General features: G+C 38.6%; 1 protein-coding gene across 1 annotated transcript in view; it reads left to right on the top strand.

Annotated features, from left to right (window-relative positions):
- PLCG2 (phospholipase C gamma 2) overlaps nucleotides 1-23,086 on the top strand; it is a 69,889-nt gene that overhangs the window by 952 nt on the left and 45,851 nt on the right. Inside the window, exons 2-3 of the mRNA XM_075039945.1 lie at nucleotides 4,858-5,093; nucleotides 20,584-20,724. Of these exons, the coding sequence (XP_074896046.1) occupies nucleotides 4,898-5,093; nucleotides 20,584-20,724 (337 nt within the window). The 5' untranslated portion in view covers nucleotides 4,858-4,897. The remainder of the gene's footprint in view (nucleotides 1-4,857; nucleotides 5,094-20,583; nucleotides 20,725-23,086) is intronic.

Raw genomic sequence — 23,086 nt, 5'->3', positions numbered from 1 at the left:
TATGGGTGAAGTTATAACAGAGCGTGGATTCATCAGTGCTTATCTGAGATGTTCTTTGCTAGCCTGTATGTTTATAGTTTGCCTTTACTACGGTTTTTCCTCTCTTTCTTTGTGTTACTACTCTCTTATCAAAGAGAGTTAAGAGTTGTAGACAGATCTTTGGATAAGAACGGTTTGTTTCTGAAACTCTGAAGTACTGTACTGAAGTAAAACTAAATATACAGGTTTTGGGATAGATTAAGTAGGTTGTTCGGGTTTTTTTCTGTGTCCATGTTCACTTGGTTACTTACAGTGAGTCTTTCTGACTTTTTAGTCCAAATCAGTCAGGCTTTTCAATAAAAAACAGTATTAAAACTACTCTTACACAAACAGTAACAAGTGGTCCGAATTCTGCATGTGGTACAGGACACCATCCAAGTTTAGCTCCTGTAGTGCCCACAGTCAAAGGGCAAGAGTCATGTACTGGTGTCTGTGTCCAAACTAGAGCTTATGATCTGTTTCTGTGATTACTAGCTCACTTGTTGAATCTCGTAAGTGGTGCTGGACCTTCCTACTTTAGGCTTCAATAACTCTTCGGTAGAAGAACAGTGATGTTTCTATTGCACATAAGTTGTAGTTTATACCCTGCTGGTTTAGAGGTATCCAGATAATGGGGTGATGAGGGTCATTATGGAGTTCTGCTGCGTGAATGGGTAGAAATATTGTTGATTCAAATAGTTGTGCAGCGATGGGTGTAACAAAGCTGAGGGGTACCTGTGGGTGAGTGTAAGACGACTGTTAATATTTAAAAGGTTAGGTCTGATATCAAGGGCTTCCATTAGTACTTTTGGGAGGGCTAATGTGTTTTACTGTTAGGAAGCTCTTTGTGACGTTATTCTTAAACTGGAGCAGGTAGCCAAAACAGTATAGAAGTGGTCAGTTAGATTGATCAAATATTATGATATTCTTTCCACCTTTTCTGATGAAGTAGATATCCTCAGCTACAGTATTGTTTCATAGTAAGTTATAAACTTGGCTTATGACTTAGGATTTAAGTTAGACTAAAACCACCATTTGCTCTGTTTTTGGAAGAAAGAGCTACTTTAAAAGGGGAAGTCCAGTATATTATATTCAGCGGAAGCTGTTTAAGAAGCCACCTCTGAGAGGCAGTTCCTTTGTACTAAGGGCCTAATCTCTCAAAAAACCTGCTGCATTGCCTTTTATTAAATAGCTATATTTAGCAACTCCTTTTCTTGATGTTTTAACTCGTGTTTCATTTTACAGCTACACCTTGTACTGTAAAAGGCGGAGCAGATGTGTGTTTTGTTATAGTCTCCTGAAAAACTTTAGTCATTTCAAAGCTGATTTTTCTTTTTTTATTGCAGTGAAGTGTTACTAAAGTGGTTAAACCTTGTTCCAAATCACAGCATATTTGTTTTATTACAATTCTTAATGAAAAGAGCAAAGTGAGAAGACGGGATTTTTTTTTTTTTGTCAGAAAACCAGACACTGTACAAAGATTTTAATTTAATTTTTTATTTTCCCTTCCTTTAACTTCTGTTCTTACAAGTCATTGAAGCAAGACAAGATGACTATGGCTATCTTGTTAGATGCAAGCCCCTGATTATCTGATTAGTTCCAGGGAGTCAAAAAGGATCAGTTACATTCTGGCTAAAATCTGCTGTCGCTTAGCACCCTTAAAAGTTGTCCGCTCCCTCTCAGTTGTAGGATTGGGGTATATGTATTTTTTTCAGTATTATAAGGAAAGGGTACTCTATTTTCTTATTACAATAACAAGCTTATAGATAATAAATACCAAATAACCTGTATAACGTTTTGCAAAACACGGAGTGAGACATGGTTCTCGCTGGAGAGCACTTCAGGTTCACTGTGGGCAATGCAGAAGAGGCCACCCTGCAGGTAAGAAGGGATTGTTGTTCGCCTCTCTGTTAGCTTACAAAAAAATAAGTGTTTCTTGAAGTGGTAGAATTTAAAAAGGGATTGGAAAGATTGCACCGGACATCTTTAAAGTGAGACAGATTGCACTGAAAGCAGCTAGTGACATGATGTCGAAACACAGTTTTGTGGTATTAATGAGAGAGAGCAGAAAAGAGCGCTCTTTAGTGAAGAGCAGGTCAGGAGATAGTGACATAGGGTGAGGGGGAGGAGGGTTGGAAGAAGTTACGAAGGGGAAGCGAGAAGTGGCATGGTTGAATTAGCTATCAACACGGAAACTGAAACTGCTTGTGATGGAGAGTAGTGGACTGAGGAGAGAGGAAGAGAACCAGAGGAGATGCTGTGGCTGGTGGCTGTGTGTGCAGAGAGATTCTTTAAACCTGTCCTGCTCAGGGATGTGGTTAAGGGGGATGGTTGGGAACTGTGTGGCAGCAGCTCCTGCTGCTTGTGTGAAAATGATACACTTCCTTCTTTGTGCATGGATGAAAGAGCAGGTTCCAGGGCATACTGTTTGTAAATGATCTCGCTGAGGAGTAATCAGGCTTATAATTAGCTGTTTGATGCAATGATGTGTGGGAGACCAAAGCACAGAAATTTGCTAATATTTATGAGAGCTGCTGCGTATGCATCTTTTACCTGTTTTGTGCCAGGATGTGTCCCAAGTGTATGCACAAAAATACTTGCCACCTGACATGTGAGTAGAGAGAAAGTAGACTGTGTAGGAGAAACACAGCCATGAAGTTTTAAAGGTGCATAAACTGAGACTTTTTAGACATAGCCAACATTTGTTTCAGTATTTGTATTTACTCATATTTTCCCCTCACTTTCTGTACAGCTCTCAGATAGTTAGCTGGTTTAATTTCTCATATAGTGCAAGAGTTTACGCAAGCTGATGTCATTATTTCTTGTGTTATCTTGTCATTGGATTGCTAGGCTTCAATCATGAGCATTTCTTCGCTCCTGATGTGATATCAAGATGACAGCAACACTGGCTGCAGAGCCTGTGAGGCCTCTCAGATTTGAGAGGTCTCTTCGGGAAGCAAACTGATACTTCTACAGTAATACAGGGCAAGAAGAAGAAGAACAAACCTGCTGCGGTTCACCATGGGGACAGCATTTTGGTTATCTGAAGATAGCAGTGGGAATATGAAAAAAAAATAATCCCGGGAGAGTAGAAAGATTTTGAGTATGATTCAAATCTGTTGCAAATATCTCTTTTCTCATGTTGATAGCTAGATTGTCAATACTTAGGACGAAATGAATTTCCAGATATTGCTTACAATAGTAGAAATTAAATTATCCTCAGTTTCAAGAATAAAAAGCTTAACTTCCAGTTTGCGTAAAACTCATGAGGTTTTTATGGAACATAATTCTACAAATACCCTAAAACAGTAAAGAAATTCCTATAGGAATGGTGATCTCTGTTAGGAGCTACTTCTGTCTCTATGTCAGTTAGAGAAAATCTCCGTAAGCAAAGGTATCTCACTCTGTGTAAAATAAATAAAAGCAGATCTGATGCTTGAAAGGAATTTGGTGGGGTCAAAGTGCACATTTTTTGATATCTTAGAAGACTCTTGAAGTCATCAAACAAAGATAAAATACAGTCAAGGTTGGAACTTTGTTTGAGGAAGTCTGTCTTACTTTGGACCTACCAGTAGCAGTTGCCATTTTCTGGGGAAAAAACGGTATTGCTACTTGAAGGCTTCAGTGGTCCATTCTTATTTCTTAGTGCTATGAGGTGCTGTTTTGCTAAAAGTGCATTTGGACAGAATATGTGGTGTGTTATGCTTAGAAATTATACATGCACATCGAATGTAAAATGTAAGTGATATACTTACTACAGAAAATCTGCTAGATATTACAGAAAAGGATTCTATTCGTAACTGTACTAGGTACCATTTTTGGCTGTTTAATCAAGAGTTGCTTGTATAACCGTTCCGGGAAGTAATCCTTCCTTGGTTGCCTGTTATACTGGCAAAAAAGTTGGAGGCTTGGTGACTGAAATAAGCTGCCATGGTCAAAGCAATTTGTGCAGTATAATTGCATTTACGCTATTTTTTGGTTAGGAGAGGGTGTAGAGAATGTGGCAGAAAATGCTACAGAGATACCAAATAATTGTTCCTTTAGAAGAGGTTTTTAACGTAGTTCTGCTTTAGTTTGAACACTTTTATTTTTTCCTGTTACTGGTGTGTTCTTTAGTTTTATTTAGGCTTAAATGCTTTCTTTGTTACGACCTCAGTATTATTTTCTCTGGCATTTCAATGGTTTGCGTTCTTTGTGTTTTGCTCTTTTGTCCTTATTACTCAGGTATGCTTATATTTAGTCTTTCTTCCAGGTCATCTTTCTTGGTTTTTTTTTTCTGCTTTTTTTCTGTCATGATGCTGAGACTTTAGAGATGTAAATCTGCATTTGATGCAGGTCCACATGCAGTTGAAGATGTGCATGCATGGAAGCATAGGGGAAGTTATGCCCCTTAACATAATTTTTGTGTATTTGGGCTAAACAGACCTTGGCTGACTTTGTTTTGGTCTGGAACACAGTGTACTTCTGTGTTAGAAGACTGAGGAAGCAGTTAGTGGTATGGTGCAGCTAGAAGAGAGGCATTGGTCTTGCTGAGAATTTAGATCACAATTCATTGCATGCAGTAGCTGCTCCACCCAGCTTTTCATTTTTAATAGATTTTGCAGCAGCATGTCTACCAAAGCGTCACTGGTGCCGCCCTCTGTGAAGACTGTTTGTACTTTATTTCAGGATAAAATGGCAAGGATGTTCTTAATGTTAGCCACGTATCTGCCTTGTATTTGAATGGGCAGGAGTCCCTATTAGGTAGCTTTAACTTATGCAAATGTGATTTTTAAAGAAATAAAAATGCTGTTTTAAATATTGATTTTTCTCCCTTTTCTTTCTTCTTTTTCTTTTCAGGACACTGAAAACCATAAAAGTTTGATTAAAAAAAAAAAAAATGCCCAGAAAGAGTATAGACTATGGAGTGCTGCCGGAGTATGAGAAAAGCCAGATCAAAAGGACCTTGGAGTTGGGAACTGTTATGACCGTATTCAGTCTTAAGAAGAGTAGTCCAGAAAGGAGGACTATTCAAGTCATAATGGAAACCAGGCAGGTAGCATGGAGCAAGACAGCTGACAAGATTGAAGGTTTCTGTGAGTATTTGCAAAGTGTACCTGAACTTGGAGTTACTAATAAATTGATGAATTGTCAAACACTGATTTAATGAGCCTTTGTTAACCTAATGAATTTTTTGGCTGAAAAGAGTTTGGTAATTTGCTGAGAATATTCTGAATTGTTACATTGTAGGTGAGGAATCTTCTGCAGCTCGTTATTTAGGTATCTAACACTACTTAAATATGATTAATGTGCTTTTACCCTAAGCCCTGTTCTCAAAGTTTTCAGCTTTGAATATGATGGTGCTTGTGTTCTCTGAATTGAGTTACTGAGTGACAACTGTTTTCCATCATTAAGCATCAAGATACCTTGTAAATTCAAGCAAGTAGTACTTCTTTACCTCTTGTCTCTGTAAAAAGAAAAACCTCCAAATACAAGGAAACTGAATTCAAATTTCTGTTGTCTTAAGGAGTTTCCTGTTTCAGGATAGAAATCATTATTTAGGACCATTATTGGAAAGTACCAATGACTTATGAGGATGAAGCTGTGAGATATAGGAGGTGGTTTCAAGGTCCTGAGTTCCTGCTGTCTCTTTAGTTGATATCTGAACTGACTAAACGCACTATTTATAACAAGGTCGGGAAATAGAAAGGGAGTGTAAAGCTATGTAGGACTGTAAAAGCTATGGTACAAGAATAAAGTGAGACTAATCTTCAGTTCTTACTGAACTCGGCTGATGTCAGCCAAGCTCAGTCTGTGCTTTTTGGGACTTGTACAGCTCCTGTTAGTATAATGTAGTTACAGTGCTTGTGTATGACTATATGGTAACTCTTCTATTTATTATGGGCATGATTTTAGTATGCAACTGCTAAATGGTGTTTGTCTTCAAGAAAGGAATTGAATTGTTTGCCTGAATTGCCAGAATCATTTATTGGTCAGCCTCAGCTTATATGAGAAGCTTGGAGTTGAGGAACTGGGGCTATTTGGGAAAAGAAGTTGTGATAAGATGTTGGAGTTTGGAGAGCTGGTATATTGGAGTGAGAGAATAAATACAGCATGGAGAATGTACAGAGGTGAGAACTGAACTTACTCAGTGGAGACAGGGATTTCAGTGAGAAACAAGTTAAGGTCTCAGAGAAGAAAAAGGGTTTATCAATGTGAGAAAGATACTGAGGCATAATTAAGGAGGGGAAGGGGGAAAAAAAAAAAGCCATAGATACTGAGACTAAAGCAGATATTTCTCCCTATAGCATCTTACTGTTTTGGGGGCTTGACTACACGTATGTGAATTCCAGTGGGGAAAAAAAAATCTACCTGATACTGTTTCAGTGCTACTCCATACATAGAGTGGCTGTGACTGGCACCAGTTACTCCAGTAGTGTACCAGACAGGAGCCATGCTCCTGGTATTCTTCCTGGATGTGAGTATGCACTAATATGAGAGAAACCAGGAAGGAGAATGGAGTTTGTCCGTTGAGTTGTGGATTTTTAGAAGTTGGTTTTTTTTAGAAATACACGGTAAGTTAAAAATGCATTGATCTGTAAGGTTGCAAAGACAGGCACTGAGAAGTTGCATGATTTTTGAATTGTCTGTGCAGCTTCCCTTCATGTTCCTTACTTAGAAGTATTAAGTCTCTGCTACTGTTTCCATTGATTCCTGTCTCATTCCTTGTGCAGACTGGACCTGCAACTGGAAATACAATGTAGTGGAATGAAAGACCAATTGTCTGGAGGATGTTTTTATCATTGGTGGTGAAAATATGGTCATATGCAGTGTTCTGGGAAAAAGGAAACAGGTCTGGGCACCCTATTTAATGGCTACTCTGGATCATAATCTTGCAGTGCCCCAGTTTCTCATGTAGAAAATAAGGGTAATTATCCCTTCTGATAAGGATGCGTGTGAATGCAAATACATTACTGGTTCTGATATGCCCAGATCCCAAACTGAGGTGTGCCAAAAAAAAAAAATCCTGAGAGGAGATGAATAATTCACTTATGAGTGCATGGCTTGAATATGCTTAGCAAATAAAGCCTGGGGTTATGCACAGAGCAGTAAGATTAAACCAAAACAGAAAATGACCACTTAGTGAGTGAACAAGCCATTAGAGTCCCCTGGCAAAAACAATATGTGATCATGTAGTTGAAGACTTATCTTAGCCATTTGCACAGAGGGGCTGAATTTAAAGCTGTGCAGACTATGCATTCCAGATTTTGGGGTCAACTTTTTCAGTGCTTGACTTGTAATCTTTTATCAAAGCTTCCTGGGGGTGGTGTGTGTTTGTGGTAATACATCCTGATAATTAAATAGATCACTATGCATAGATTTTAACACTTTTAAAAGAAGGCAAATATTGTAATTTGACTCCTACACCTGGATAATCCAGCAGGGTAATGACTTGCTTCCAGTTACACAGACAGTCATTACTAGGACAGGGAATATAGCTACAGACCTGTGACTTAGCCAAAGGCCATCTGCTTCTCTCCCCGAAAACTGTAGTACTGCAGCAGGTTTTTTAACTGAGCAACATTTAGGTGACTTTTATAATGATGGAAACTTCAGGTCTGAGAATATGTCATATTCTAAAGCACAAATATGCAAAATAGTGTTTTGTTGTCTTAAAAAGCAAAAAATCTGCCCAAAACCAAGACATATTTTGCAGGCATTGTTTCAAAATATGATGTGAACAGTTGTTACAATTTGCAGTGAACTGTATCTGATCTACTTGAAATGAAAGTCACTGCAGCTTTAACTTGCTGACAGTGTTTTTGCTGAAGAGGAAGGAAATATTTTATTTGTTTAGTTAGTTAAATGTTGCTATTACTTCTTTTGACTAAGACTCAGGCTTTCTTTTGCTTGAAAAGTGGAAAAATTATGGATTTGAAGCTTTCATACTTGATAATTGAATGGATGGGCTTCTTGAATACCGATGACAGGGGATTTAACATTTTTATTTCTCTGGAGCTGTACTGAAGAGATGGTACCAACTTTGTGGTAGGAGAAAAGTTGTTTTGGCTTGTATATATAAATGTATATATGAATGACCCCAAGTATTCACTGATGGATTGTGTTGACTTTGTGAAAAACAAACGCCACATTTTTGGGTAGGTGGTTTTTTTTTTTTAGTGGCTGAGGGCATAGAATTATAATCTCAAGTATTAGATTGTTTAATATGCTTGGGATGTACAAGAAATAATATTTGTGATGCGATCTTAATGGTTGCCATTTGCATGTGCTACAGTCCAATAAGAATTAATATTCAGTATGGGTGGGAAAGTTAAGATGGCTTCCTGTCATGTGTGTGCCATTTTAACTCAAGTTTGGCAGCTGCTCTTTACAGAAGGCAGAAAACTGAATGTTTGCATGTCCTATGGGGTTTGTGTTTCTAAATCAGATAGTGAGGAGAGTTCTTAAGCTTTGGGACACAAAAGTAGGCTGCTAATAGAGAAGATGGAGACCAACTGTTATATTTTATTTTAATACTCTTCCTTTGGAAATTAAGGAAAAAAAGGTCTTTTTCTCTCTCTAACTGCCCTAGTGTTGGGAATTTTGGATTTTATAGTGCTGATTTTCTTGCTGGTGAACTGTAAATGTGTGAAGGACACTCAGATTCCTCTAAGCCAGAGTTGTTCATAATTATTACAAGAGCCTTTTTGAAGTTTGGTTAATATTATTTTGGAATTGATTTAAGTTAAGCCTTGCAATAACAAAAAAGCAGCTACTCTTATTCTGGAATGAATTGACCTGTGCAAGGGAGATGTAGGATTAGCTATACTGAGATAAATGTTTAGACAACCCCATGGTCCCGAATGTGGCAGTACTGTGTATTTTAAATTGCATTACTCTTGAAAAGGTCTATTTCATTAAAAACCTGTCAGTATTTCTGTTTAGAATAGACCAAAAGAGTTGCTGAAATTATGGCTGTTTCCTGCTCAGTGCAGATGTTTTTCTCTGGATGAGTAAGTAAAATGGTAATACCTTTCTTTAGAAAGCTCTTTCTAGACCCAGGCCTTTGGTGTGGTAAGAAGTGAGGATATACAAAGGCTGGGAAATCTGGTTTAAACAGTCTCAGTCTTCATTGTGTGGCTCAGACCACACAATGTCTAAACACTAGAGATTTTACATTGACCTTCTGAAAGACTTGAGTCGCCACAAAAGGAATTTTCTAGCAAAAATGAACTGGGGAAAAACCTCTGTATTTTCCTCGAAATGAAAGAATACAGGTTGTTTGTGTCCTTTAGGGAAGGTTATGCTATTTCAACAGTAGAACAAAAGGCCAAATTTTAAGCTGATACATATCAAGTAAGTCATCTCACTTTAACAGAGCAACTGAGGTTTTTGGTCACTTTTTTTATCTTGGGAGTTAGTGCGGTGCTGAGACTGGTGCTATACAATTTCTTAATTCTTCAAATACAGGGTTTTATTTTGGCTTCTGGTAAGTTTTAGCTTTACAAATCAGAGAGAGACCATTATGTACCAGCTCTTCTACTACTGCTAGTCCTCCCTGCCCATCTGCAAGAGAGAGGAAGGCGCAACCCATCAGTGTCTGCTCACACCCTTCCTGAGTTGTCCTAACGGTGTTGGTAACCTGTGCATGAACAGTCTTTCTTTCCTGTAGAGCGTGTGCAGGCAATAGTTGTTTAAGTCAAGTGAGTTCTTGGATGGCATTTCAGTTTTCATGAGGTCAAGCTAGCTGTTGAACTTGTCCAAGCTAATCAGACTTGCTGAAGACAGTACATTTTGCTGTTTGTAAGGAAGCTCTGATCCTCTTGTACAGTCTTTGTTCTTGGGTTTACTGTGATTCTGCTGTTGTAAAATGTAATGCTTTGTAGGCCCAAATAAAGATTAAGTGACTGTAGGGTCCCTTTCCTTTCTTTTTTGCCTGTAAAGTTAGGAGAGACTGGTAAAAGAGCACCTTTAAAGAAAAGTTAAATAAAATTTATCCATGTTTTCCATTTTGTGGGAGCTTCAAGTTTCCTTCTAGATGAAAGGAGAAAGATTAGCAATGGAAAGAAAGGGGCTGCCCATCCTGGAGTATTTTTCAGGTTTAGTGAAGGTCAGGAAGGTTTTTTAGTGCTGCTGCTCTTTCAGTCACTTGCTAAGACTGTAGAATATCTTACGTATGCCTTTCCTACATCAGCTGGGCCCAACACAACCCATTGTCAAAACAAGAATGGATAGAAGGGAGCAATGCACCTTTGAGAAATGTTTTTATTGAGGATGTTTGGCATGCAGGGTTCCATTAGTGTATTAAAATGAATGCCAGCAACATGTGCTTCCTGCAGAGAGCTATGCAAATAGCTGAAGGAAGCAGGTCTCAGCTAGATGTGTCTGTGTTCACCCATGCTTGGGCTTCTTTTAGTCATCTTGCTATTGTTCTATATATAGAGACATTTTAGATGCCCTAATAGATCTAAGAGCATCCGAGGGAAATACTTGTAGATGCTGGCTACAAAATGTCGGAGCTTTTTCTTCTGCTTCTTATTTATTAATGACATTTCTCTGTATTCTGCATCGTCCTCATTTTAAGCTGTTAAAGATAACCTAAAGTTTGCTAGGTGGGCTATGGGACTGCTTGTGGGGCTCAGAATCTCAGCACTGTTGATCCTAAGTTACTTAGGTCATCAGTGCCAAAAGATTAGTTTAACTTATGATGACAAATGTTTTTCCCTTGAGGAGTTGTGATTTGTTCCCCCCTCCCATATGCTTTGTATGTTGCAGTGTGGTATTGATACTTCATCAGATCACCCATGCTTTGAAGCCATTGTGGTGTTCCCTCCCCCCTTCCCCATTTATATTTCTTGGTATGCACACTACGGTTGCAGTGGAGCCCCTGTCACTGATTTCATTAGGAGAAATTTGCTCCATTTCTTGGATGAAAAGTAAGTTTTGGTGAGCATTGCAATGGTACTGCCCCATGGATAAACTGACCTGGCGAATGGTTAGTGACTCTGATGCAGAATGCGTGGGGTCTTGGGCAGTGAGGGTTATAAATAGGAATGGTATTTCTGACTGTGCGTGAAATAACTTTGAAGTGATATTAAGCTGATAACTTACAAGGCTGGTCTCACCTGTCTGCCCAAATAGTCAGTTGAGAGAATGAAAGGCTCTTTCAGAGCAAAGTTTAGTTCCTGCTCCGAATTACTGTCTGCTGGAGTCTCTTGCTCTGGCCACTGAATATGTAAAAAGCATAGTAACACCAGCTTCCTAACTCTGAGGCACTGTGGGTTTTTTGTGCTTTGTTTCTTTCATCTATACAGTTGGTTTAAGTATGTGAGTTCTGTTGCAAAGCACTGTAAATGTAAAAATGTAATTGGAACTTTGAGAGGAATTTGGAGTGTAAAAGACAGCACAGAAATAAAGGAGCACTTTTTGCAGGACTGTGGGTCTAAAACCCATGGCACTAGATATGCAGCTGGTATCAGATACTATTGCCAGGAAAAATAAGCAAATCTCTTAGAAGGCTAGGGTGGACCACGGTCTTCCCCCACCACTTTTACTTGCTGTAGCACAGCCTGACTTAGAAGCTGCCTGGCAACTTTATGTAGCAGGGGAAAGCGTGTGTGTGTGTGTGTGTGTGTGTAATGTGTTTTTCATCGAGTGATACCTTGTGCAAGTGGGACCTAGTATGACTTGGCTGTGGATCATTTACCCATAGGTTTTATTGACCATTGTACATTTGTGGGTTGGCAATTTAAGAACTACAGATCTTGATAACTATAGTAGTGCTAAACTAACTTTTTCTTTACCAACACATAAGAGAAGGAAACTTCAGTTTCCTTGTACAGAAGGAATTTGCTTGTTTAATTTGTAATAGGCCCTTTTCTTGCAGAAACTAATTTATGCATACTAGATACATGACTGTGAAGCTGTGACTTACTAGCATGATTTATTGCAGTGTGTTGCTCAGCGTGTCACTTCCTTATGCTTCTGCTGTGTGTTTTTATTGCATGTTTACCCTTTACAACTGTGCGTGGGTCTGCGTGGTGGCCCTTGGGTCACACGTACCCTGTGTTGTTTCTCCCTGCTTAAAACTGTCATAAGCTGGCCATGCAATGGATGTGTGTTGTACAATCCTCATGGTATCTGGGGGTCGCTTCTGCCTCCACATCAGCTACTCTGCTGCGCTGTTTCTTTGCTAGGATACCAAATGGCCCACAAACAAGTGTACTGTCATAGCTGGGATAGTGGTGGAGGGAACTACTGGGCAGCAGTGAAAAGCAGAGGGGAAGGAAGGGGTGACTGAGAGTGAGAAGTGCTTGTCACTACTCTGCTAAGAGACATGCCTGCGCGACTGGCACCCGGGGTTCGCTGACTGAAAGTACATTTCAGTACTACTAAATAAGGCCTCCTAAATTTCCTCGTATTGTGGTATACACATTTATATGCACATAAATAAATTGAGGCCCAAAGAGGTTATGGTATTTAAGCTTGTAGAGCAAGTAGGTGGCAAGGCGTAAATCTCCAGGATGTTGATCCATTATGGATATTTCATTCTTTATCAGATGCGAAGTGGTTTAAGGATAATTATTAAGCGAAAGTTTGTGGTGACTGGAGTTTGATTAGTCACTGGAAAATATGTGAGTTTCTGCATACTCTTCCATGAATCCTTGTGTTAAGTGATGATTCACAGCCAGGAAAATTTATGCTCTGAGAAATCTGTGGTGCCTTGAATGTGCAAGTGTGTGTTTCTCTGTAATACAAGGATGCACATATCAAGGAAGATTCTGTCGAGGACACAAGACGATTTCTCTGTTTTTGATTACCTAGGATTTTTTTTTTCATGTGAAGAGGTGACCTGCTTTTGTCAGATGATTTAAATCATATTTTAATCCCTTAATCTTTGGAAAAGAAGGATCACCTATCTTTTTTGATGTTCTTGATTTATTGCAAAATACTCAAGAAAAAAAATCTAGTGACCATTTAGTTGTGCAAGCACACAACAAAAAGCATTGGATGGCCGTGCTTAGGAAAAGGTCATATAATATATCAGCTGTTAACGTGCTCCTTCTGTATGTAGACCAAGAGGTTAGGGTATAGGTAAGGTTGAAAGAGAAAAGGGAATAAATGTGTTAGTATAAATTTATTCTGAAAACTCTCTGTTTCTCAGAGGATGAAATACCTGTGTTTGGGAATGGCAGAGATGCAGACCTCTTGTCAATGTAATTGCAAAATTATGAAGCATAGGAATAAAGGCTACTTATATTGAGGCTTTTGATGCTAGTGATTTGCCTCATTATAAAGCATAGTAACCATTTCTTTTTTCTTCAGTCCAGACCTTTATTAATGCTGTAGGACTATCTTATACCTTTTTTCATTTCTAATAGAAAGCTATGACTGACAATGCATAACATTTTATTTTAGGATTAACATGGACTGCTAATTTCACATTGTCTCTCTTCTCCTGTTTTTTCTGTAATATTTTTCCAGAGTTTGTAGAACAAAATGACTGTGACCCACTTTTTTGAAATACATTTGCCGTCTCAAATTAATTTAGCGTTACTGATCTGTCATCTAACCTGTGAAAAGGAATTATCAAAGATTAAGATCACTTGAGATTTTCTTCCGGCTGAAAAGAGGAGATTTTACAGAATTTGTTCTCTAGAATATTATTTAAAAAAAAAAATTAAACCAAGTTGAATTTTCATGTTTCACAGGTATATTAATAAAGGGATTGAATGGAAACAAAGAACTAAGTAAATTCACATTATATGTAGAATTAGAACCTGTGCTAGCTGCTCTGTTTTTTCTCTATCTGCAAGATTGCACTGTGTGTTTTCAAATTGTCTTACATTGCCAAGCAGAAATCATTAGTTTCTGCAGCGTGTTGCACCTGGATGTTTAGTGATCAAAACTCACTGGAGAAGCAGTGCATCTGTAATACAGTCATGTAGATAACAGGACCAGATCAGGCCATATATGATTTACAGGGTGAGGTGAAATGCAGGTATGTATAATTTAATGTAAAGGCAGTCTTACGTATGTTGCCACAGCTGCTGCTGTTCTAGCTAACAAGGGTTGGTTTTTTTTTTAATCTTTATTGTTGTATTTTGTGAATTTGTTCCTGCAGCATGTTTTCCCTGAAATTAAATTTCACTAATTTTGCTTTTAAAATCTTTGCTAAAATGACCTGGTTCTGTACATCCTTTTGGCTGTCAGATACGTTGGAAAACTTAAAAAACTAATACCTAAGAGGCCGTTTATGCAAGTGGCTTACGTTCTTAAACATAAATGGGGATTTATTTTTTTTCATAGGTTAAATAGCTAAGTCATTTAATTAGTAGAATTGTTAATGCCAATGTGAACTTCCTCTGTGGTGGAAAACTTATTTTTTTCTCCCTTTGGAGAAGATGTTATAAACATTTAGAGCATCTGTACCTTTCTGGGAGAAGTGATGAGTATCTACACTACATATTCTGCTGAGGAGTGTGAAATGAGTGCTTCTTTTGGCTTGAATGTTAGAGTTGACCTTGCTAGTTTCTAGTAGTGACTGCTTTTTTTTTTTTTTTTTTTGCTACTAGCAGAACATCTTTCTGCCTGAATTTCCTTACTTTTTCAGACATAAAGTAATAAACTTAAGTCACATTGAAAACCTCAAGTCCATATTCTGTCATTTTCTTTCTGTATTCTGGATACTGTTAAAAAACAGTATGTCACTGCAAAAGTGAATCCACTTCTTGCTCTTTGCGGAGTATCTTTTCAAAGGAACATTAAAATCCACCTTTTTTCTGTTTTGAAATTGCTGTGTTTCAGTTGTTACCCAGGGGATCTTGGTATAAGTCTTCAGCTGAGTATTTAGAGCTTGGTTTCTGTGGTCAAATGAAAAAAATAAATGTGTGTAGCCTTTAGCTGTTCTCAAGTAATTTCTTTCCTTTAGCAGCTCAGTTCTGCAGTGTTTGATGCTAACTTACACTGACCAGACTTCCTGTCATGGCTAGCCAGCAAAATGGGGATGGAATGAACTTCATAGACCTGAGTACCCCTAATGTGATTGATCAAAGTGAGTGCGAGATGTAGGTGCTCCAGTACGCTTTCCCCAAAGTCAAAGTTTTACATGGCAACATTCTTGTTTTGTTTTGTTGCATGGAGTAGAATGTAAACTTTTATGGACATGTATGTAAATTTTACCCTATTTTTATCTCATTTTGTGAAGGTGCCTTTTAATTTTTAATATGAAACCAATAGCCACTTGAGATGTATGGTCCCTTGAATTCAGAGCTCAAACTGGGAAGGGCTGTATGTTGTTGCTCTACTGAGCAGTCCAGGGAGAAGTTATTAATTTAATGGTAATTTGTTGTTACTGTACATGACAGCTCTGTGTGACCTGATTACTTAAAAACCTATGGGTTTAAAATGTTCACTTCTCTAAAGCTTACGTCAGTCACACAGCTAAATCCCCGGAGGACCCCTTGGAAAGGTAGTCATGTTTGCTTTCTCAAGATGCACTGCGCCATTTCTCATGTTCTGTCCTTGTAACTGAGTTTTCAGATAATTTTGTGTTTTACCTGTAATGACTTCCCTGGGCCACTGAATGTCTCACTAAATTTCACTGTTTGCATGAGCTGAATTACTTTCCATGCCACATCGGTACTGTCATGCTGCAGGAGATTTCTGCTTTCATGTGACTTTGTCCTTCCCTGAGAGAAGCCTCACCTTGTTCCTTCTAGTTGCACAAGATCTGCGTTTCATTGCTGCTCTGAATAAAACAGGCTGCTAAGACACACCTTGTATAGTTAATCTTTAATTTTGCAAAAGTGAGAACAAAGCCATTGTTCTCACTAACCACCGTGAAGTACATTTGCAAAAGGATACTAAAGGCTTTCTTCATTCACTGGGAGCTCTTTTGCATATAGGCTATGTTGCAGAGGACAGTTTCTGCCTTTCGAAATGAAACCTTCTTTGGAATATTTTGTAATGCAAATTGTTGAAAAAAAAAAAAAGGATTCTGAAAACTGGTTCTTAAGTGCAGAATGTTGCTATATATATACACACATGAAAATGCTAATGTATTCATAGAGAGAATGCCCACCCCATGTCTCGGTCCACAGCACTTAGGTGATCAGAGTCCCTTATTTTCCTCTCTGAAATATTGCCAGTAGTTTCCCTTCAGCCTTCTTGAGACTTACTGAAAATACCTGCTGAAGTAAATAGTGCTCATGGCCTGATTTCTGACTCTGTAGGCCTCCTTTGAATCTCTCTGTAGGCTTTTTCTTATTCATTGAGTACATAACTCTGAGCTCTGATCCAAGCATCGTTTGTGGCTACAGACACCGAGAGAGTCCTGGGGACTTTGGACTTTGCATCAGGAGCCTTATCTTACAAGACTCTGCAGTCCATAATGCCAGTCTCAGTTGAACTACCTGACTTGCCTGAAGCTGATCGGCGCAAACATGCCTTCCTTCAGTGAACTTACATGGGCACTTCCAGCTAACATAAAGTGTTCTGCTGTTGGCATCAGCTGTTTCTAAGCAGGGTCCGTTCCCTAACCCAGTTGTCTGTTTGGGTGCTGAATGGTTGTGCTCCCGACCAGAGGTGGGTGTTGCGTGAGGACAGGGATGGACAGAGGCAGAACTTCTCCCTTTGAGTAGCAGTGCTGGTTTCTTCTCTCCTTCTGGAAGGAAGGACAGTGGTGTTGTGTGAGGAGCACAGTGGTGTTGTGTACAACCATGTAATGTCTGCAGTTCTGTTCACGTTGTTCTCTACCTGTGCTTACCTTATGTCTTGTCTTCTGCTCATCTTGCACAATACCTACTGTAGTGGAATCCAAGTTCTGTTTTACCATCTGCCTCTAAGTGTCACTGAAGGAAAGGTAACAGCAATTCATACCTGTAAGTGTGTGACTAAATGTGATCACTACTGCCAGGTTATTTTAATGGAGATCAGTAGAGATGTCGAGGATCAAAAGTTTATTGTTAAGTTTATGGCAGTAAAGAGCTCTAGCAGGCGCTCTGGAAGGCACTGAGCAATTAATTTGTGCAGTCTTTGGAAAGTAGCTATGTAGTAGTGTAATGATCCATTGAATTAACTGATTTGCTGAACAACACACAACAGCAGGAGCTGAAGTTTAGCAGCTTCAGGCTCTGAACTGCCACGAGTACTGCATGTCCAGATCAGAGCCTGAAACAGGATGGTAATTGAAGGTGCCTTGGAGTCCGATCTTGTTAAAGAGCCACTTGAGGGAATTGTCAGAATCAAAGGGTGACTGATGAGGCTGCCAAGGAGAACCTTTTAACCCGTGGAAATAACCACATAAAAGAACGGATGAAATGTAAACTAGTATTGTAGGGTTTTTAGAGTGGCACTAGACTGGGGCTGGGGACCAAATGCGTTGGGAGTGTCCTCCTTGTCTTGCTGGGTGTGAGTCAGCTTCTCTACAGGGCATACTTTGATTTATATTTCCATGGGAAATGCATTAATCTTGCACTATTCTATGGAAATCACACCTGCAAGTGTATTGGATTTGATCTGACACTGCAAGCGTCCAGGTCTGTGCTTTTTTTCAGGTATATCAGGCCCCAGGAATATCTGTGAAGCTCTGCAGTTTGCATGTGGGATTGAGAAGGAGGAAGGCTGCAGTCCTTCAAAGCAGTAAGAAGACAGAGTGTCCAAGGCACTGTGCTTGTAGTTCTGGCACAGGCATGAAGTAACATTTTAATTGTTCAGTGACAGATTGTGCTATAAAAAGTTCACAGTAACTGCGTAACAGCTAAGTTGGTACAGTTGATTTACTAATCTGAGTGTGAAACATGTTGCAGCTTTTCCTGGCCTGTTCCTTTCTTGATTCAGTTGGGATCAGCCATTCTGGACTTAGCGGGCATCGTGTGGAGTGCGCTGGGTGACTCCAGACTACCTGGGGAGACAGCAGAGCTTAGTGCAAGACCAAAATTCATGCTTGCTGTGCATGTCTCTTTTCCCCCTTTGATTTTCTGCCTTGGCTTTTTTTTCAGTAATATAGAATAATACATCCTAAATGACACCATAAAATGTCATTAAAATATATGCAGGTAGTTTCTATTCATTTTCTGAAACTATAGCAAGTATTATGTCTTTCTGTAAAAATCTAAATAATGTTTAATAAAACTTGAGGTTTGTACATCTGTTTCATATATTACTTAAGTGAATGTAATGATATCTTGCCGGAATTTTGTAGGACATATATGTTGCCTGAAAAACCCAGGAATGTAAAATTCTGAATTTGAGGGTTTATATATAAATATTCTCTCTCTCTCCTTCTAATTTTGTTCTCTTGCTGAACCGTTTCTCCTTTTACTGAATGTTCAGCAATTAGGGTATAGTAGTCTCTTTTTCAAAGACCAGTCAGAGAAACAATAATATGGTTACTTGTGCATACAAAATTCTTTGTGGCTATATGTATATACACATATATTAGTTAACACAGGAGAATGGGATGGTAGACTGAAAGGTTGTAATGCAAGGAAAAGAACTGTAGTGAGTATATGTAACTGAGGGGAGACATTGAGTAAGTTTGTGTGTGTGTTTCAGAGGTCAGTATGAGGTAAGAGCCACTTAAAATGACAACAGCAATGCAGGTTGTGAAATCTGTTTTATCGCTGCTTATAATTTATACTTTGAGGGGGTCTTTGTGGTGTGGTGTTCATATGCGTGGATTTATAGGAGTCTGAAGTGAAAGGTGTGCTTCACTTTGAAGTTAAAACTGTTTTTCAGCAGGAATTTTTTGGGTGTAGGGAAGGCAGAAGAGGTGACTGGGGTTGCTCTTGCCCATGATTAGAGTGAGCCAGCATGGTGCGCAGTCCTGTGCTGTTTATTGCAGCCATGCAACCTCCTTCCCTCTCCATTTGCATCCTGATTCTTCTCTGTTGATATTAACATGAATTGGTGGGCTTAGATCATCTTTTTCAGATGGTAGCATTTTGAGATGTATATTCGGATACACTGCTAGGGATCTAAGTGAGACTCTGGGTGCTAAGGGGTCAGAGTCATCAGTAGGAACTTTTGGTTGCTGGTCATTTATGGTCATGTCATGAATTTATTTTGGAAGTTTGCATCTAAATTTAGGGGCCTTGGCCAATCAGGTGTGCAGATCTTGTGAGATGTTTTTATGGTTTGAGAGGGTGGCTGAGACACGGAGGTTGAGACATTAAAAGCTCTATCTTGAAGATAATTACACTTGGACAAATTAGTTTAAGAAAGATGCTTGTGTCCTACGATTAGTTCAGGTTAACCTTTGAGGTCCCGTTTTCCAAGGTAAGTTGTTTAATGACTGGGAGAAAGGAGTGTCAGGTGGAAAGTTTGGCCTGGGATACTTTTCAGAGAATAAGAAATTCCAAGGTGAATTAATGTTTCATCATCAGGATTTTATTGATGAACTTCCTTGCTTGTCTCTCCTCCCTCTCCATATTGGCATTATAGAAACCCAGCGTTACAGAGGCAGAAGCTTTAACCAGTGTTCAGCTCCCCTTCATTGGCAGCAGAGTTGCTTTTTCATTATGTTATTAACTGTCTTCTGTTACTGATGAGGTGCTTATTTCAACCAGGTTTTTTTTATGTTGTGGCGTTCTTAAATGCATGGACAGAAACCCTTAGCTATTTTCCTTGGATCTTGCTAGGTCTGATAAACACATTTCAAGAGCATGCATGAAATGTTTTTCTTCACTCTTCATCCTGTAGCTCGGAAGTCAAGACTGTCCAGAAGTGGGAAGAGCTGTTTATTTGTCTGGTCCACAGGCAGAACAAAACCACTTCCTCAGTTTTCTAATAAGTATCTTATCTTGAGAGTGCACATATTTCTATTTCGGTGCTGTCTCACTACAGTTATGCAGGCCATGTAGCAAGGGTTTGATAAAAAGGGAGCCGACTTGAGAAAAATGTGTGCTTATGCATGTTCCTATTCTACTATTCTCTAATGTGTACCTGTGTTCTGTAGAAAGCAGCAAGTTGAAAGTGATAAAACAGTTTACGTTAAATGACGGAGATCTCTTTGGAGTTGACCAGGAAAAAAATCACAAACATTTTAATTATTAGGCTGGATTTTCTCTTTATATTCTTTAAATATTTTTCTTACAAGTGTCAGTGACTATACTAGCTGACAAGGTTAGCTGACTATCTAAGATCTGATGCATAATTTTTAGGTGGGTAAGTTAGAAGTTGTATCTTTTTTGTCTCTGAACGTTGTCATGGCAATTGGAAATTTCTTGCTTAGAGTAAATGCCATTTGTGAAATCATGTCTTCTGTAACCTGAAGGGGTTATGTGTGTACACTTTGTCCATGGATAATCAGTGATAGTGAAATGATAAAAATATGGCAAGTTATTTTTCTTCTTCTTCTTTCTCCTTCTTTACTGTTGTCTGTTAGTTAGTAATATATTTAGTTGTGGATTCGTGGATTGCAAGCTGGTGAAATTTGCATGTCTTGCCCAATAAAGATCTCTAAGTTTATATATATATATATTTTTTATATACATATGCATGCTTTGAGTTGTTCATATGATTGTTTCAGGCTCTGCTGGAACATAAGTGCAGTTGTACTGACTGAATGTTGTTTCCTTTCAGTGGATCTGATGGAAATAAAAGAAATTCGCCCAGGAAAGAATTCAAAGGACTTTGAGCGTTGCAAAGCAAAACAAAGAGAAGAACACTGCTTTACTATTTTTTATGGTACCCAGTTTGTCCTCAACACCTTAAGCTTAGCAGGTACTTTTTTCTTCTTTGTTTCTTCTTTAAACTTACCGATTGAACAAATCAAATACATTGATGGAACAGTAAAGCAAAAAATACTGTGGTTTTGCCTTCTGCAGTTCAGGAGTGCACCAGATGTTTAAAATCTGGAGATAGGCCTTTTACTTGGGCATTTGTGTCTGTGAACTGCTGCATTTGTAATGTTTTGCTTTCAAATAGTATATTGTGTGAATGTAGTTTCTGATTTGCTCAATCTTTTCTAGCAAGGTAGACTTTTGCTGGTTAAATATCTCTAGTAAGGTTTTCAACACGGAATAGCAGAGGTGACATTGTCTTCTTTAAAGTCAGCAAAGGATTTGCTGTTGTCTTCAGTGTGGCCAGAATATTGCCCTGGCATTTTTAGTCTGGGCAAAATGATTCTGGAAACAATAGCCATGAAGTGTTAGACTACAGCTGTATCACAGAAACTTTCCTATCACCTATGAGCGATTGCAGACTAATTTGGAAAAATGAAGTTCTAGTTTGAGTTATATGTGTGCATGTCATCTGATAATACTAAAATTCTTCTAAAGAAGTACTAGGGGACCGTAAATAAAATTTGAAGGTGATAAATTGAAAATTAAGAGATCCATGTGAAACAGAGGGACGTTGTATGCTGTATCTGTGGAAAGGGTTGGGGCACGTCTTATTTCAGGTGAGATTATCCAGGGTTGCAAAACTAAAGATTGTGAAATGAAAAGGGATATAAATTCTTACAGTGCAGGCTGAATACAGTTTCTAACTAGTCAAATTTACAAAGAAATTTCAGTTCTAAGAAGTTTGTGATGGATGCTTGGTTTAGAATCATACAGATGATTTATTTGGAGTGGTAGTTCTCTCTCTCCTGTGCAGGAACACACTTGTCCATTTAAATCATTAAATTCATTGTAAAATCTTAATGGGAGAAAAGGGGAAGGCTTTGTAAGCGTTTTAATGCTAACAGTAGCTTTTTTTTAAAAAATGGAATTAATTGCTTATAGATTGCAGTACTAAAAACCAGTTTTTTTGCAGTCTGATGCACTGTAAATTAAAGACTGCTTGTGACTAATCCATTGTTTGTAGGCTTTTGACTTTAAAAAAGTTTTACCATTGTTGGCTGAAGTCTGTGAAAATTTTGAGTAAGTGGCTGTGCTTAAGTGCAGCTGTGCCAAGTACTTCTGATTGATTTCCTCTGACAAACCCCCCATCCCTCCTCCATGGCAGTTCTCAAAACCAGGCCTCTGCCAATACTTTGAAAACACTTGGTACCATGAGATACGTTTCCATAATGCTGAACTGCAGAACAACATGATACAACTTTAAATTAAAGGGAAAATCCTTTTCCTTGTTAAAATGCTTTGTTGTGGTTTCTTAAAACAATATAAAATAATTGTTACTTAAAGGGAATGGTAGCTCTTATGAAGGGCAGAATTGTCTTGGGAGAAGAATTGGTTTGGCAGTGGTAGTGGGTGTTCTTTCCGAAATTGTAACTAATTGAAAAACATTTCCGTGGGGAGCTGAGGCTGGGCTCTAGCTGCATCCTTGGGGATATAAAGCATTGTTTGAAAGTATGTTTAAATAAAATGTAATCTTCATCTTTTGAGAAACTGTTTTTCTTTGAAGGCAGTTAAAAGAATTTGCACAGATTACAGCTCCTGTGTGAAAATAATTTTTCAGAACTGGTTTAATTGAAGAATGCCTTCATGAAATTTCAGAACCAGCATGCTAAAGCAAATGGACTTTGCCCAACTGAAGGCTGTAATAGTAGCATCTCATCTAAGGCCCAAAAAATTGGTTTTAGCTTAACCAGTATTCCCTAGGGAAGGCTACACCCAGCACGCAGTTCATCATCTTGCTTCTGTTGGGTTGAAGCATTACCAAATGCGATCATGTTAAATGATGTGGAGGACTCTTCTGGTTTGGGAAATGGAAAGGCAAACTACATTTAAAACAAAACAGGACAGTGATAAACCAATTTGTAAGGTTGGGAGGAAGGTATACCTGGCTTTTAGTGTTAAGCCACATAAGGAATTTTAGACCTTGTTTTAACTTGCATTAAAATGTGTTCTGTATAAGCTACATCAGTTTTGTACATTGCTTCCTTCCTGTTCCTCTTGTCTAAGTCTAGTCTGGAACAGTCTGTGTTCAGAGGCATGGTTAGGACAGACAGGAGGTGGTTATGTCCATCAAAAGCCAGAACTTCACACTTTTCTTGTAGGTTGGTTGGAATATAAGGAACTAGCTTTATGCTGTAACACACTGAGTTCTTTTGTCTGTGTGCTTCAAGTTGCTCTAGATGTAGGACCCTGGAGTTTTGCTACTTTGGAGACAGAAGATAAGAAAAAGAATTTTAGTTGTG

The sequence above is a fragment of the Buteo buteo genome, chromosome 11, assembly GCF_964188355.1.
Source record: "Buteo buteo chromosome 11, bButBut1.hap1.1, whole genome shotgun sequence".
NCBI lineage: Eukaryota > Metazoa > Chordata > Aves > Accipitriformes > Accipitridae > Buteo > Buteo buteo.
This window is presented reverse-complemented; position numbering and strand designations above follow the sequence as displayed.